Source organism: Phyllopteryx taeniolatus, chromosome 7 (genome assembly GCF_024500385.1).
Source record: "Phyllopteryx taeniolatus isolate TA_2022b chromosome 7, UOR_Ptae_1.2, whole genome shotgun sequence".
Classification (NCBI taxonomy): Eukaryota; Metazoa; Chordata; class Actinopteri; order Syngnathiformes; family Syngnathidae; genus Phyllopteryx; species Phyllopteryx taeniolatus.
In genome coordinates this window covers 4972301-4988884 of record NC_084508.1, presented here as the reverse complement: position 1 = coordinate 4988884, position 16584 = coordinate 4972301, and the positions used below count along the sequence as shown (strand labels likewise).

Below are 16584 nucleotides of genomic sequence, written 5' to 3'. Positions count from 1 at the left end.
GGCCTCGGGACGGCGGATCCCGCGCGGTTCGCCGCCGCCTCGCAACGCAACGCTCGTGCGGCCAGACGACAGAGACGTGGTTAGCCCAAATAACACCAAACACATTGCACTTCAGGTAAAATATATTTTTCCGAGTTGTGGGAATACTTTGATGGCTAACTGCATGCTACACTGGTAGAACTGGCTCCATGATGAATGAGGAAGTGGCAATTTCACCGGAAGGCCACAGCATGGAATAAGGGCGCTTGGTGTTTATATAGTGGGGGACGGAAACACCCAACTTGAAATGCTTCAGCCATTGATGTCAAACTTAACAGAAAATGCATGTTTAGGGAGAACAGGAGAGGAAAAAGACAGTAACATACACACACAGGAAGTGCTGTGAAGGACTTTTATTGGTAGTTGTTGGCGAGCACGTGCATGCGTGTTTTGTTCGGCACGGACGGGGCGTTGCGGGTTCCAGGTCCAGGGTGAGGCCTTTGCCGATAAGGAAAGCTTCTTGTTTGGGTTCACGCCTGAGGAATTTCCTCAACATGTCCGAGGCGTCCGCCGATCCGCCGGAACCCAGGATGCACTTCCTGTAGTCGTTCCTGTACCTACCTGCACGCAAAGCGCCACTTTCAGAAAGCATGTTTTTGTGTGCCCGTCTGTGTATTTGCGTGTGTATGTTTCGTGTGTGTACACAAGCGTGCATGTGTGTGGATGCATGTACTTATTTGGTGTGTGCGTGCCTGCATGTTTGGTGTGTTTCTGTGGACCACAGTATTCTGTTGGCTTGTTTGCAGCACCTGGTGGGAATTAATGGATCCTATCTGGCTGGCAGAACTTTGTGTGTAAGCCTTGGTCGCTCAGAGTTCCACTCGGCCCCACCGTCTTATTGGGTTCCACAAGGTTCAATTTTAGGGCCCCTGCTATTTCTATATATTTGCTGCCCCTGGGTTACATGCTGAGAAAGCATGGGATTTCTTTTCATTGCTCTGTGGATGACGGTCACATTTACGTCCCACTAAGGAAATGTCTCTTGAGGACATTAAAGCCTGGATAACATTGAACCCTTTGAATTTCAATAAAAATAAATTATGTTGTTTGGTCCCAATGGCCCTCGTAAATCCACCCCCCTGTTGACTTGGGCCCCCTGATACCCTTTGAAAAGACAACAGTCTCAATTGGTGCGGTTGTCAAGTCCAGCTTCTTTTTCTCTTGGGCAGCTGGCTAAAAAAAAAAGCCTCTTCTTCCACAACAGCACTTGGCAACAGTAATCCATGCCTTTGTTACATCTTGGCTGGATTACTGTCTTCTTCTTTTCCTTTCGGCTTGTCCCTTTAGGGGTCGCCACACCGCGTCATCCTTTCCACGTAAGCCTATCTCCTGCATCCTCCTCTCGAACACCAACTGCCCTCATGTCTTCCCTCACGACATCCATCAACCTTCTCTTTGGTCTTCTTCCCGCTCTCTTGCCTGGCATCTCCATCCTCATCATCCTTCTACCGATATACTCACTATTTCTCCTCTGGACGTGTCCAAACCGTCCAAGTCTGCTCCCTCTAACTTTGTCTCCAAAACATCGAACCTTGGCTCTCCCTCTGATGAGCTCATTTCTAATTTTATCCAACCTGGTCACCCCGAGAGTGAACCTCAACATCTTCATTTCCGCCACCTCCAGCTCTTCTTCCTGTTGTCTCTTCAGTGCCACTGTCTCTAATCCGTACATCATGGCTGGCCTCAACACTGTTTTATAAACTTTGCCCTTACTACTAGCAGAGACTCTTTTGTCACATAACACACCTGACACCTTCCTCCACCCGTTCCAACCTGCTTGGACCCGTTTCTTCACTTCCTGACCACACTCACCATTGCTCTGGACGGTTGACCCCAAGTATTTCAAGTCCTCCACCCTTGCTATCTCTTCTCCCTGTTGCCTCACTCTTCCGCCACCACCCCTCTCATTCATGCACTTATATTCTGTCTTACTTCAGCTAATCTTCATTCCTCTGCTTTCCAGTGCAGGCCTCCATCTTTCTAACCGTTCCTCCACCTGCTCCCTGCTTTCACTGGTCCGCGGGGATTCCAGTCTAACCTCATCTGTCAGCCTATCCATCAGCACTGCAAACAGGAAGGGGCTCAGGGCTGATCCCTGATGCAGTCCCACCTCCACCTTAAATTCGTCTGTCACACCTACAGCACACCTCACCGCTGTTCTGCTGCCCTCGTACATGTCCTGTATTATTCTAACATACTTCTCTGCCACTCCAGACTTCCGCATGCAGTCCCACAGTTCCTCTCTGGGTACGCTGTCATAGGCTTTCTCTAGATCTAAAAAGACACAATGTAGCTCCTTCTGACCTCCTCTGTACTTTTCCATCAACATCCTCAAGGCAAATAATGCATCTGTGGTACTCTTTCTAGGCATGAAACCATACTGTTGCTCGCAAATACTCACTTTTGTACTGAGTCTAGCCTCCACTACTCTTTCCCATAACGTCATTGTGTGGCTAATCAACTTTATTCCTCTGTAGTTCCCACAGCTCTGTACATCACCATTGTTCTTAAAAATGGGCACCGGCACACATTTCCTCCATTCCTCAGGCATCTTCTCACCCGCTAGAATTCTATTGAACAAGCTGGTCAAAAACTCCATAGCCACCTCTCCTAGATGCTTCCATACCTCCACAGGAATGTCATCAGGATCCACTGCCTTTCCATTTTTCGTCCAATTTAACGCCTTTCTAACTTCCCCCTTACTAATCATTGCCACTTCCTGGTCCACCACACTTGCCTCTTCTACTCTCCCTTCTCTCTCATTTTCCTCATTCATCAACTCCTCGAAGTATTCTTTCCATCTATCTAGCACACTACTGGCACCAGTCAACATATTTCCATCTCTATCCTTCATCACCCTAACCTGTTGCACATCCTTCCCATCTCTATCCCTCTGTCTGGCTAGCCTGTATAGATCCTTTTCTCCTTCTTTAGTGTCCCACCTGCCATACATGTCATACTATGCCTCTTGTTTGGCCTTTGCCACCTCTACCTTTTCCCTGTGTCGCTTCTCAATGTATTCCTTTCGCATCTCCTTGGTCCTCTCAGTGTCCCACTTCTTCTTAGCTAACCTTTTTCCTTGTATGATTTCCTGTACTGTGAGTTTCCACCACCAAGTCTCCTTCTCTCCTTTCCTGCCAGAAGATACACCAAGTACTCTCCTGCCTACCTCTCTGATCACCTTGGCTGCAGTGGTCCAGTCTTCTACAAGCTACTTCTGTCCACCGAGAGCCTGTCTCACCTCTTCCCGAAAAGCTGTACAACGCTCGTCCTGTCTCAGCTTCCACCACATGGTTCTCTGCTCTGCCTATGTCTTCCTAATCTTCCTCCCCACCACCAGAGTCATCTTACACACCACCATCCTATGCCACACTCTCCCCTACCACTACCTGACAGTCGGTAACCTCCTTCAGATGACATCGTCTGCACAAGATGTAATCCACCTGCGTGCTTCTACCTCCGCTCTTGTAGGTCACCCTATGTTCCTGCCTCTTCTGGAAAAAAAGTGTTCACTGCAGCCATTTGCATCCTTTTTGCAAAGTCTACCACCATCTGTGCCTCCAAGTTCCTTTCCTGGATGCCGTATTTACCCATCACTTCTTCATCACCCTAATGCACTATATTTTGGAGTCAGCCAGTCCTCCCTCAAAATGCTGCCGCTCGCCTCCAAACTGGAGAACGTAGGAGAGACCCAATTCTGGAACTCCCTTCACTGGCTTCCTATGCATTTTATTTAATCCATTTTAAGATTATTTTATTTGTTTTGAAATCTCGAAATGCTCTGGCCCCAACTCGCCTCTCTGAGCTGCTCCACCCCTACACTCCTGCCCAGTGCCTCCTGACCAGACGCTCTTGGATGTACCGAGGACTAAACAGAGGCTCACAGGGGATTGAGCTTTTTCCGTTGCCCTTCCCTCAAATAACCTCCCCCTAAACATTAGGCAAGTCCCTTCGCTGTCCACTTTATAATCTCATCTTAAAACCCATTTTTATTCATTGGCGTTCAACTCAGCATGAAACTCTGCACTGTTAGTGTTTTTATTTTCAATTTTTTTCAACATTTGTATTAATTTGTTTGTATTGTCCTGTTTAAGAGTTTTTATGTTTGCTTTTTACAATATGTAGAGCACTTTGAGTTGAGTGTGTGTGTTTGTGTGTGTGTGTGTGTGTGTGTGCGTGGTTGCAGGTGCTAACAACAGGGGGTGCCGGTCAGAGGTCACCATGGAAACGGGTTTTCAGTTGCGATGTCATCTCATTGGTCGTCAAAGTGGGCGAAGGCGGGAAACCACAGGTGGTCTTTCTTGTGCGATGGTCTCCTGCTCGCTAGCGCCGCCGCACGCCGCCGAACTTTGTTGATCCAACACGCCTGAGCCAAAGCCAGCGACATCACGCACGTCTGCGCACACACGCACACACACGGCCAATGAAATCATTTACATTTCATGACATTTTTCCATTTGCACCAAGACAGCTCAGAACTGGAAAAACTGACAAATTGGGGCCCTTAGTTGTAACTCAAGGGACCCGTGTACCAGCAGTCTAGCACTAATCAAAATGTAGACTCTCACCTAGTGAATTTATCTATTTCTAGTCAAAACATCTTCCTGCGCTGTACACACTCAGAACAATATCGACAGGAACAAATGCAAGAACAACATTTAGCTTGATTTTCTCAAACTACAGTACTGTAGTTAAAACATCACCACGTTGAAAGCTGGGTTCCGAGAAGGGTTGAGACCGATAAATCGATTGAACCGGATATTTATTCGTAAAGGCGAGGAATACGACTATCGGTAGCGGACTTCTCTAGCGATACAAAATCCTCCAGGAATCCTCAGATATATCGATTGTTGAGCTGCGGATCGGTTTTTGCGAGGATACGAACCGGTTGTCGGAGGCTTTGCAGTGTTTTCATCTTTAAAACAACTTGAGCGCTCACGTCCTGGCGCACGCTCTGTAACAACATAGGGCAAACGACAACGAACAAACAGATGTCAATATCGGCGCGAGGAGTCATCGGTGACGATCTCTTCAGATTGGCAGTTCAAGGGGCATGTCTTCCAGACAAGGGTACTCAAAGGACGGCACACCGGGAAGAATGTGGTCTAATAGACTGAGGGAGTGGTTGCCCCGGGAGAAGGGAGCCACTCATGTTTAACGAGTTTCAACTGTGAGGGCCCGCGGCTGCAGGTGATGAGGGAGGTTTGCAAGGACTGCGCAGCGTGTGTCCGGCTGAAGACTGAAAGACGGCGTGGCCAAGAGGCCGCCGGCGTGGTGTTCGTGAACGAGTCCAGTCGGGAAGCGACGAGGAAGCCGCGACGGCAAGGCGACGGTCGTGCGCTCACGGGAGCGGGCGGGTGGCGTTCGTGGGCGATTAGGGCCGCCGGCGGCGAAGGCGGGGTAGCCTAGGTGCGGACGTTCTAGCGACAGGGGCCCGCTTACAGGGCGAGTGATCGTTCGGGCCGGGGAAGCAGGAGCGTTGCGCCAAATGTCGAGCGACTGCCGCGTCAGCAGCGCTTCGTGATTCCGGCGGAATCTTATTACGAGTCGAGCCGAACCGGCGCCACGAGCCCGGACTCCGGGGGAGGGTCTCGGCCAAACCGCCGGTTAGGTGGATGCTGGTTTTAAATAAAACCGTAGTTTATGTTCTATGTTGCTTGTTACTGTCTGTGTGTATTCTTCAGTGAGTTGAACTGTTTTATCGGACTTAGTAATTGCACCCTATTTGTGGGAAAGGGAAGGAGCGGATAGCTTTTCGGGAAAGATTGATGTCAATCCTGTGGGCGAATCACCGAATTCCACAAGGTGACTTCAAGTGTGCTATATGTGTGTTTGTACTTCGAGTGACTTTGTGATGTGTATAGCGCTCATTGTTGACGCACTACACTGTATTTCGCTTGCCTGTACTGTACTGTACAGGGTGGTTTGCCGTGCTGTGACGCAGGGCGGCTAGTTCGCCAGTAGGCGGGCGAGTGCTCAAGAACGGCCCGTGTGTTTCCACTTGAACCCTCACCTCGTCTTTAATCTTGCCACACAGAAAGCCTTCAGAGTGAACGGGGTGGCAACGTTGCTGGGAAGGGGGAGGACTCCACTTGTTGTTTTTTGTTCACCACAGGGTTAGGGCAGCAGAGAAACAAAAACTGCTGGCCTTGCCTTCCGCAAGCTCAGTCAAAATATCGGAACAGCTCCTGTGACATGCGTGAACGCTTCTTTGCAGCAACATTTGCCATTTCTGCCGCACTCCTGTCCGGCGATCTCAGAAAACCAGGGGATGTGAAGACTCGAAAGGACGAAGACTTCTTTGTGGAGCTGATGGCACCGGTCAAAGTCGGGACCGTGGCTATGTCTGAAGACAAGCGGGCACACTTTCCCCAGTCGAAGCAAAGCTCAAGCATCAGATAAAGACACTTTGGTAATCGCAGGCGTTCGCGAATGATTTGGAGAGACGCTCCGCTGGCCTCCGTGACCTCTTCGGCGCGGCGGAGGCTGCGGACCCGCTTCGAGGCTCAACGATCACGCTGAGAGGATATCCACGAGCGTCCTTGCCCGACAAGGAAAGTCCCTCAAGTCAACGCATTTCACTCAAAGTACGTACTGTACTACAATACATCCTATTTGGCAGTCGGCTGTGCTTTGTCGCTGTTACTGTTGCACATATATATATATATATATATATATATATATATATATATATATATATATATATATATATATGTGCGTGTGTGTGCGTGTGTATTATATCAATAGTAACAGCTTACAGCAAACTAAACCAAAAATTCACCATCTCTAGAAATTAGAATATTATGTAACAAACAATCAAGAAACTACTTTTTTTTAAATGTAGAAATTTCCCTCGAGAAAGACTTTTTTCCAAATGTTTCATGAATCTATGTAATGTATGAGGACTGAACAAAATGGGAGTTTATTGAGATGTGCCTGTATGTTGTCATTTGTTTAATTGTAATTGTTCAATCCATCAACCTTAACCAAGTTCCTTCAATCAAAAAAGTCGTAATTTTTTTTGGTGCTAGTCTTTATGAATGCACACCAGTCTGAATAGACAATTGCAACACGTCATGTGACAAATGATTTGGTCATATTGGACAATACCTACATGACCCTCGAGTTTTGGTTTGTTGTTGTTTCTTGTCTTTTATTGACAGTGCAACTGAATAGTTACAGTTTAGATGACCCCAAAAAAATGAGGTCTGGAAAAGGTTTGGAAAATGGCTTGTAGTGTGCCTGTAAAAGGAAATAACTGCCTTTATTATATACATGTAATTATTGAAACATTCTCAGATCCAGAAATCCAAAGTCAATGGCGCCAATTAAAAGGTTTTTGAAGCAATTATTCAGCCGCTGTCATTTCGAACTCCTTCCCAACATGGCCGCCTCGGAGGCACGTGGGGGCGTACCCAAGAGGAGTGGGCGTCACCACACGAGTGGGCGTAACCCCAAGGAGAGGCTGCACACTGCACACACGCACAGATGCTGAAGGTGCGCTTGTGTTGCGTGTGTGTTTGGCGACCTCACGTGGACGAATCAAAGACCTGCACCTCTCTAAAGTCTTTCATAATAGCGTTGAATTGCATCCCGTGGAGAAAACGAATGTATTTGGCCAATAATACATTCAATAATTGTATTTCCTTTGTAACCCCAGTGATAAACGAGAGATTGCTCGTGTACAGTGAGATGTTCTCACTCTCCAAAAAGATGAATTGACCAGGTAGGATTAGCGTTTTTGCGGCGCACTCGCTTTGCCTCGCGGCGCGTTTACCTCGAGGAGCAGCAGTCCGCCGGCGAGCCCCGCCACCGTCCTGATGTTTCGGTCCAGCCACCGCACGATCTTGTCCAGACATCCCGCCAGGAAGATGTCCCGCGAGGCCCGCTGCGTCCCGAAACCGCACATGGTGTTCGGCACCGTCTGAGGATGACGGGGGCCGACGGCCAGACGTTATTGGGCGGCGACGTGGTTTTCTTTCTCTACGTTTCACGTTTGACGTCGGATCAGCCTCCCTTCCTATGGATCTACATTTTCCAAACAGTTGTCGTACCGCATGTTCTCGTTGCTCACGTCTCATCTCTCCATTCGTCTCTCTCTCTCTTTCGATCCACCTTTCTGTCTTGCTCTCTCCCTCCCTCTCCCACTCCGTAATAGAATAGCGAGCTTTATTGGCGCTGTCTCGGAAGCAATGAAAATCAACGAGGCATCTTCCGAGTTGGCGCATTGACGTAAACAATCCTTCTCTTTCTCTGTCTCTCGCTGTCTTTCTCTCCTCTTCCACACCCTAACCCGAGACGGCCGCCCCGCACGGCGTTTTCGGCTCCGCTATCTGGTTTCTTCCCAAGGAGGAGTTTTCCCCGCCGTCTCGCTCGGGTCGCCAGCCCCTAAAGGCGGCGTGCGCTTCTGGACCCGCTCCGTGCGGAAAAGTGCCCGAGACGACAACCGTTGCGCTATAGAACTCAAACGGACTCGGATTGCGGACGCTTCTGGAAGGGAGCCAGCGACCTACCCGGTTGCCGGGGGCAACGCAGCAGGAGAAGGGAACGCCGCAGGCCTCCGAGCTGGGATTGGAGTCGGAACACTCGAAGTAGGCGTTCCCGGACCAGTCCTTGTAGCCGTCCACGCCGCAGCACTGGAACTACACGCGCGCGCCATCATATGAAAAGGGCCGCTAGATCCCGGACAGACGGACGGACGGACGGACAGACGCTCGTACCTTCTTCTGGACGAAGTCGATGGCGTTGTCCAAGTCCCGATCCTCCCGATAGCGGACGACGCTTTTCATCATCAGACGCTCCGTCCGCTCTATCACCTCCACGGCAAAGTCAACAAAAGTCAGCGCCGCTTCGCAGGAATGCCCTTCATTGAAGATTTATTCCATATCCTTTGTATCCATGTACTAGTACACCCTTTGGCCTCACTGGTAAGACACTGCAGCGCACTAGTATAATTTTTTCCTCTACCGTATGACATTTGTGCATAGTAGCAGGACAACTACATCACTAATAGGTCAAATTGTGCACTAGTTGACATTTGTCTACTACTAGTACTTCTTTTCAAGTGCTAGTACAATGTTATAATGCTCCTAGTAGTAGTAGCACACACTTGTCAACTTGTTCCCAGTTTCGCCTGGATCGGGACATGAAGTTCAATCAATCAATCCACCACAAAAACTTGATTTATCAAGCGCTTCTCATACCCCAAAAAAGTGCTACTAGTGCGGACAGAGTGTACCGGTATGGGACACTGTTTGAGCATTAATTCCAAAGGGCATGACCCCATGTGACCCCGTGGACCCACTGACGAAATCACGGAGTCCTACCACGTCACTGAACAGGTAACCCGCAATTGCCGCCGTCAGCTGCAGGAGGAGCAACACAGCCACGATGGACGCAAACTACAAACGAGGAAAAACGGGATGACATCATCGCGCCGTGACGTCATCACGCTGCGACATCGTGGCGTCGTACCATCTTGAGCGGGCAAGTGGCGTTACGCAGTGCGCCGAAACATCCCAGGAACGTGATGACGAAAGTCAGGGAGCCAATCGCCATGAAGAGCAGTGCAGGGTCCAACGCCAAAGTGTCCACAACATCTGCGCGCGCGCACACACACACACACACACACACACATTCACTTCCTGTAATGTCGCAATCACTTCCTGTAACAGTCCGCTAACTTCCTGTAAGTTCCTCAAACGTCCTGTAAACTTTGTAAGTTGAGGTAAACAAATAGTGTTCTCATGGTCATCAGAAACAGGAAATGCAAGTCAGTCACTTCCTGCCTCGCTGAAGGTCGTTTAGCACACTGGAGGTCTGACCTTTCTCCTTGGCGACCTTGGCATAAATTCCCACCGCGATCAGTATGGCGCTCAGCACCTGAACAACAGCAGAAAAATACACATTCATCATCATCATCATCATCGGTTCATCTCGGTTGTCACGGTGACAGTCCCGATGACAATCTTCAAATTGTCAAAGTTTCTTATCAGACTGACCAAATTTCAAAACACGAACGACTTCATTCGTGCGCACAGGAGTTAGCATTGCCAATTAGCATCTGAAATGTCCATTCGTTCATCTTCCGTAGCGCTTCTCCTCACGCGGGCGCCCATCCCGGCTGACTCTGGGCGAAAGGCGGGTACGCCCCGAACTGGTCGCCAGCCAACCATTGACATCATTTGACTTTCCTCAGCTTTTCTTAACAAGAATTCCGGATCGGTCGAGTACGCTTTTCATCGGGTCGGCGAGGAAGCGGGCCTCAGCTCTGTCAACCGCTGTAGTGCCGAACAGACGGCGCCGCGAGGCCACGAGAGCGGCGCGGCTTTCCGAGTCCGAGATCAAATTTGCCTTCCGTCCACTACAAGGGAGAGAAATGCCAAGACGTTGCAAGTCGGACATGCTTAGACACTCGAGCAGAGTACGTGCAGTATTTCTACGCTGTCCACGGAGTGTGTGTTGCCGAAGGTCAAACAAAAACAGCACATTTTGTTCGGGTGAAACCGACCCATGTTCTACTGCCGATTACGCAGAAAGAGGAGGTCCACTCGTTGCGTATCCTGTGGAAGGACACGATATTCTTGAAAGATCAGGCAAAGCGCTCCCGTTCCCGCGTGTTAACTACAGCCTGTTTTTCATCTGCTTCTTGACGCGTGTGCGCGCGTTACGGTGAGGGAAGAAGAAGACGAATCGAAAAGGTGCGTTGTACTCACCCAGAAGACGTAGCAGAAGAAAAACAGGACGTACTTGACACCGCGGTACCCTCGCATGTCGGCACGGCCGAGGCGGAAGCGGCTCCCGCGAAGAGGTCGGCGGGCGTGTGCGGTGTTTCGGCGTGCGCCGGCTTGCGCGTGCTGCATTCCTGCTCCCGAGTGCTCCAGACATGCGGGTACAATAGAGGCGAACACGGTTCATGGCAGTCAGTGGCGTTTGCAATGACAATTGGTAATTGTCGTGATTTGCTTCTGAAACGGATCTTTTTCAGTGAGACTATGAGTGGAAATGTTATGAGTTTAGTAGTAAATACAACCCCAATTCCAATGAAGTTGGGATGTTGTTTTAAACATAAATAAAAAGAGAACACAATGATTCGCAAATCATGTTCAACCTATGTTTAATACACTACAAAGACGAGATATTTAATGTTCAAACTGATCAACTTGATTGTTTTGAGCAAATAATCATGAACTTGGGATTTGATGGCTGCAACACGTTCCAAAAAAAGCTGAAACAGGTGGCGAGAAATTTGAGGAATGCTCATCCAACACGTGTTTGGAACATCCCACAGGTGAACAGGCTCATTGGGGACAGGTGGGGGCCGTGATTGCTTCCCTGAATTGCTCAGTCATTCACAAGCAAAGATGGGGCGAGGTGAACAAGTGCCTGAGAAAATTGTCCAACAGTTTAAGGACAATGTTCCTCAACGTACAATTGGGAGGAATTGAGGGATTTCATCATCTACGGTCCAGAATATCATCAAAAGGTTCAGAGAATCTGGAGAAATCACTGCATGGAAGCGGCAAGGCCGAAAACCGACATCAAATGCCCGTGACCTTCGATCCCTCAGGCGGCACTGCATCAAAAACCGACACCGATGTGTAAAGGATATCACCGCGTGGGCTCAAGAACACTTCAGAAAACCAATGTCAGTAAATACAGTTTGGCGTTGTTCTCTGGTCCAATGAGTCCGCATTTCAAATTGTTTTTGGAAATTGTGGACGTCGCGTCCTCCAGGCCAAAGAGGAAAAGAACCATCCGGACTGTTATGGACGCAAAGTTCAAAAGCCGGCATTTGTGATGGTATGGGGCTGTGTTAGTGCCAATGGCATGGGGAACTTACACATCTGTGAAGGCACCATTAACGCTGAAAGGTACATACAGGTTTTGGAGAAACATATGCTGCCATCCAAGCAACGTCTTTTTCATGGACCCCCCTGCTTATTTCAGCAAGACAATGCCAAACCACATTCTGCACGTGTTACAACAGCGTGGCTTCGTAGTAAAAGAGTGCGGGTACTAGACTGGCCTGCCTGCAGTCCCATTGAAAATGTGAGGCGCATTATGAAGCGTAAAATACGACAACGGAGACCCCGGACTGTTGAACTGCTGAAGCTGTACATCGAGCAAGAAGGGGAAAGAATTCCACCTACAAAGCTTCAAAGTGTCAAATCTTACTTTTAGTATATGCCGAGGGCCGCTCAAAAATGGATGGCAGGCCGGAAATGGCTCCCAGGCCGTAGTTTAGAGAGCCATGTCTTACTCTTTTTGACGAAGGTTCAACAAACGTGCCGTTTCTTTGCTCTCCTGAAAAGCGGCGGATTTGGAAATTTGAGGATTCCGCCTGGCGCCAGTCTTAACCAAGTATCAGAACTGTTGATTTGAATAATAAAAAACAAACACAAAAACTAAAAGCATCACTGTGGCAACATGTGACATCATCTTTGTTTCGGTCCAATGAGGGACCTGCTTTGATCCCATTCGACTCCCCCCCCCGCGTGCGGCAGGTGTACACTGAGAATTGAATCTCTTGCTCGTCTTCCTCAAGACCTGATCGAGGACATGGGCCTGCTCGGCTTCCTGTCTGCGGCCAAAGAGCGAGCCGAAAAGTTCCTCAACGAGAAGAACGTCGTCACCGACTTCCTGGGGAAGGTCGAGGAGAAGACCGGAGTCAAGAAGAAGATCCTCGCAGCCGGTAGGTACTCTGTAGTACTCAAATGTGTGCGTGCGTGCATGTGTGTCATGAGAGAGACGCATAGTGCATGTGACTGTTGTGTGTGTGCGTGTGTGTCTCTTGACGTGTGTGTGTGTGTGTGTGTGTTTGTGCGCGCATTGTGCCGAGGTCACAAGAGGATTGCGTTAATCTGCCAAAGACAAAGCCACATGGTTCCTCTGGTCTCATAAAGTGCGCCCAAGCTAATCTAATGTAGCTGATCACATGTGTGGATGCTAAGCTAATGTTGCTAATACAGTCTGGCTCAGTCACGGAACGAACTCAACGGGTACGCAGAGGTAGCACCGGATAGTCCAAATGATCCGGTATCTCGCGGCCTTCCTTCAGGTGCCGTCTCAGTGACAGGATTCTACCTGGTCTACGGTTACGGCGCCTCCCTGCTCTGCAACCTGATTGGTTTCGCCTACCCGGCGTACTACTCGTGAGTCCCTCTGCAGGTCCTCCATATAGACTAGAGTGGACATCCATTTGAGCATTTACTCCATATCCTTGGAATCCAGCTTTAGGTTCATATATTAGTCTGTAGGTTCGAACCTTTCAGAAGTTTCTGCTGGGCCAGGAAGTCATTTAATGAGGTTTTGTCTGGTCAGAGTCAAAGCCATCGAGAGTCCCAGCAAAGAAGATGACACAAAATGGCTGACCTACTGGGTGGTCTACGGAGTCTTCAGTCTGGGGGAGTTCTTTTCCGACATTTTCCTCTACTGGTTCCCCTTCTACTACGCCTTTAAGGTAACCTCCTCACCTCCTTTACCTCCAACATGCTGCACTTTTCTTCCGGTCTTGTCTTTGCCCGCAGTGTTTGTTCCTGTTGTGGTGCATGGCCCCCGTGGCCTGGAACGGATCCCAGGTCCTCTACAACCGAGTAGTCCGACCTGTTTTCCTCCGTCACGAAGCCACCGTGGACAACATGGTCAGTGACCTCAGCGGGAAGGCCATGAGCGCAGCAGAGAACCTCACTAGGGAAGGTACAATAGCGGTCTAGACCTAAAGATGCCAGTCCATGCAGGTCTAGACCTTTGCACACCAGTCCATCCAAGGTTAGAACTGTACACAGCAGTCCGTGTTCACACCAGTCCATGCGGGTTTAAACCTGGACATACTAGTCCCTGGAGTTCTAGACCTGTACGTGCATGTCCATCTGGGTTTAGAACTGTACACAGTAGTGAGCAGTGGACACCAGTCCATTAAGCTCTAGTCCTATAAAAACCAATCCATGAGGGTGTAGACCTGTACACACCAGTCCATGTAGGTGTAAGATGGCCCAAATAGATATAGATGACTGTAGCTTTGCACTAATGTAAACCCATCTAAGTCAAAATCCAGACCAGCATGAACCAGTTCCACATCAAACCATGCCAGTACAGATGAACCTGGATCCATCCAGCCATCCATTTTCCAAACTGTTTCTCCTCACGAGGGTCACGGGTGTGCTGCCGCCCATCTCAGCCGACTCTGGGAGAGAGGCGGGGTACACCCTGAACTGGTCGCCAGCGAATCTTAGGGCACATATAAACAAACAACAACTGGCACTCAGGTTCACACCTACGGACAATTTCGAGTCTTCAATCAATTTAATGTGCATGTTTTTGGAATGTGGGAGGAAAGCGGAGTACCCAGAGAAAAGCCACCCAGGCATGGGGAGAACATGCAAACTCCACACAGGCGGGGCCGGATTTGAACCCGGGTCCTCAGAACTGTGAGGTAGACGTGGCACCCTGCTTAACCTGGACCAGTGTAACAAAAATGTGTTGTCATAGTTGTCAGTATAGGTCAGTTGTCTGCCACCCGGAAGTACCCCCGCCTTTTGTTTACAAATATGAAAAGGTCTCCAGGATTAGTGTAAGTAAGTAGTTGCAGTAGTTCCACATCACTGCAGACCAGCAAGGACCAGCTCCACATCTGGATCAGTTTTCCTCATTGTCCGTGGATGCGCCACCCTGGACCTGCATGGACTGGCGTGTTCCGATCTAGTCTTCCATTAACCCTGTGCACTCGGGTCTAGGCCTGCATGGATCGGTGGTCTGTACTATACAGTTCAGTTCAGACCCGTTCCGGGCAAGTCCATTGTACTCCAGATCAGCAGAGACCTGTCTAGATCAGTTTAGGCCAGTCTAGATTAGTCCTCATTAGGTCCACGTCCTGCTGTGCTCTGTTCAGTTTTGTCCACCCTGGTGAAGAGCAAAGCATTGGTGTCGCTCGAAGCTAAAAGTCTGCCGAGTGCATCTGGAGAAAGCTCGGCGGGAAGAAAAAATGCATCTCCTCCGACCGAAGAGCAAGCGGTACGTACACTCCAAAGTCAAACCCTGAAAGAAACACAAGGAACTGTTCTTAGCTCCTTTATTGATATCATCAAATCCTTCAGCCTTTCCTGGGCTAACCAGCAGGTAAGCTAGCAGTTCGCATGCTAGCATGCTCGGCTCCCTGACCCTTTCACAATACTAAGTTCCCTTTAATTGTGCCCCACCCACTCATTGTTCTATCCACGCATGCCCCACCCACTCCTGTAGCATATTCGCACCAGTCATTTGAAATTGCCCCGTTGTATGTATTTCCATCTTTGCCGTATGTTAGCATAACAGCTGTTAGCATGTTTGCATTTGAGCTATCCTCTTTCGAGATGATATGCAACCGCAGGAGGAAATGTCAAATCCTCATCAATCTGCCTCAGCGCTTTCTGTAGCTTAGCATTTGAGCAACAGTTGCCGTTTTGAAATTGTCCCGTTGTCTTCATATTATTTGAGCGCCGAGAGGAGGAGGAGGGGCCTGATCCAAAGGAGGAGGAGCTACTTGTCACACCTTTTCCTTCTGCTGTTCCTTTTTTTTTTTGTCTTTCTACTAACAGAAGTGACACAAACTTTAACATTTTCCCTATCAATTAAAATGCACTTTGTTTGTAACCATGAAAAAAGTTTTGATATTTATGATGATGCAATTGTACCTTTGACCCATTGTTTTAAATGTTTTTAGTGGACTGTGACCAGGCACTTTTATTTATTTTATTTGTGAAGTTCTTCATACATAAACAAAAAACAAAGTTGGCCTCCAAAACAACCTCAGCCCACTCAGTTGAATTGATCCAATGTGTAAGAAATATAGATCAATGGTCACCAAACTTTTTTTGTGTGTGTTTTTTTGCATCCCTGTACCAAATGGCCGCTGGCTGCTGGTTAGGGACCACTGATATCGATCATTATGCAAAGCTCCTTTTTAATATTACTTCGTCATTATTTATTATTAACTTGTTTTAGTTAAGTATTTTATTGAATGTTAAATTATGATATATTTTAGTGTATCATAAATTAATTTGATTTTTAATATTTTTTTTTGGAGTCTGTTACAGATCATATAGATGTATTATTTACATTTGTAAATTTGTAATAAGCATTTTTTTAATAATAGTAATAATTAATGTGGCGGAACGGCGGCCGACTAGTTAGCGCATCTGCCTCACAGTTCTTGGGTACCGGGGTTCAAATCCCGGCGTTTGCATGTTCTCCCCGTGCCTGGGGGGGGGGGGGGGGGGGGGGGGGGGGGGGGGGGGGGGGGGGGGGGCGCTCCGGTTTCCTCCCACGTCCCAAAAACAGGGCGAGGTCGATTGAATTGAAGACTCTAAATTGCTCGAAGGTGTGAATGTGAGTGCGAATGGTTGTTTGTTCCTCTGTGCCCTGCGATTGGCCGGCGACCGGTTCAGGGTGTGCCCCGCCTCCCGCCCGAAGATAGCTGGGATGGGCTCCAGCGCCCCCGCGACCAGCGTGAGCAGAAGCGGTACAGAAAACGATCAATGTCCTTCCTCATGAAACTCATTACGGGGC

The 16584-nt window shown here is 48.8% G+C and overlaps 2 protein-coding genes across 14 annotated transcripts; one reads left to right on the top strand and one right to left on the bottom strand.

Annotated features, from left to right (window-relative positions):
* Nucleotides 1–377: 377 nt before the first annotated feature.
* On the bottom strand, nt 378–12567 carry zgc:113223 (uncharacterized protein LOC541424 homolog). Of its 4 annotated transcripts, none has more exons than XM_061780418.1 (9): nt 10789–12567; nt 9864–9921; nt 9514–9638; nt 9366–9440; nt 8760–8855; nt 8553–8681; nt 7817–7963; nt 4260–4435; nt 378–596 (listed from the first exon to the last, which is right to left on the bottom strand). In XM_061780418.1, exons 1-8 carry the CDS (start codon nt 10954–10956, stop codon nt 4292–4294), a joined length of 942 nt encoding a protein of 313 aa, XP_061636402.1. In that variant the 5' UTR covers nt 10957–12567; the 3' UTR covers nt 378–596; nt 4260–4291. The 4 variants fall into 4 exon arrangements, with proteins under 4 accessions (XP_061636402.1, XP_061636400.1, XP_061636403.1 ...); XM_061780416.1 differs by having other exon boundaries at nt 378–600; nt 10789–12565; XM_061780419.1 differs by having other exon boundaries at nt 378–600; nt 10755–12561.
* On the top strand, nt 12474–15884 carry LOC133481265 (receptor expression-enhancing protein 6-like). Of its 10 annotated transcripts, XR_009789499.1 has the most exons (7): nt 12482–12733; nt 13100–13193; nt 13363–13501; nt 13569–13682; nt 14930–15051; nt 15135–15156; nt 15514–15630. XR_009789499.1 is itself a non-coding variant. In XM_061780423.1 (6 exons), exons 1-5 carry the CDS (start codon nt 12601–12603, stop codon nt 15147–15149), a joined length of 684 nt encoding a protein of 227 aa, XP_061636407.1. In that variant the 5' UTR covers nt 12477–12600; the 3' UTR covers nt 15150–15156; nt 15514–15651. The 10 variants fall into 10 exon arrangements, 6 of the variants coding, with proteins under 6 accessions (XP_061636405.1, XP_061636407.1, XP_061636408.1 ...); XM_061780423.1 differs by having other exon boundaries at nt 12477–12733; nt 13363–13682; nt 15514–15651; XM_061780422.1 differs by having other exon boundaries at nt 12480–12733; nt 13569–13737; nt 14930–15156; nt 15514–15884.
* Nucleotides 15885–16584: the final 700 nt, after the last annotated feature.

What these genes read in the sequence shown, in the direction of transcription:
- zgc:113223 (XM_061780418.1), bottom strand. Translation starts at nt 10,956, where the DNA reads ATGAACCGTGTTCGCCTCTATTGTACCCGCATGTCTGGAGCACTCGGG. An exon ending in TCGACTTCGTCCAGAAGAAG is followed by an intron (nt 8,682 to 8,759) that starts GTACGAGCGTCT and finishes GCGCGCGTGTAG; the next exon opens with TTCCAGTGCTGCGGCGTGGA. An exon ending in GCGTTGCCCCCGGCAACCGG is followed by an intron (nt 7,964 to 8,552) that starts GTAGGTCGCTGG and finishes CGTCATCCTCAG; the next exon opens with ACGGTGCCGAACACCATGTG.
- LOC133481265 (XM_061780421.1), top strand. Translation starts at nt 12,601, where the DNA reads ATGGGCCTGCTCGGCTTCCTGTCTGCGGCCAAAGAGCGAGCCGAAAAG. An exon ending in GAAGAAGATCCTCGCAGCCG is followed by an intron (nt 12,734 to 13,099) that starts GTAGGTACTCTG and finishes GCCTTCCTTCAG; the next exon opens with GTGCCGTCTCAGTGACAGGA. An exon ending in AAGCCACCGTGGACAACATG is followed by an intron (nt 13,683 to 14,929) that starts GTCAGTGACCTC and finishes TGCTCTGTTCAG; the next exon opens with TTTTGTCCACCCTGGTGAAG.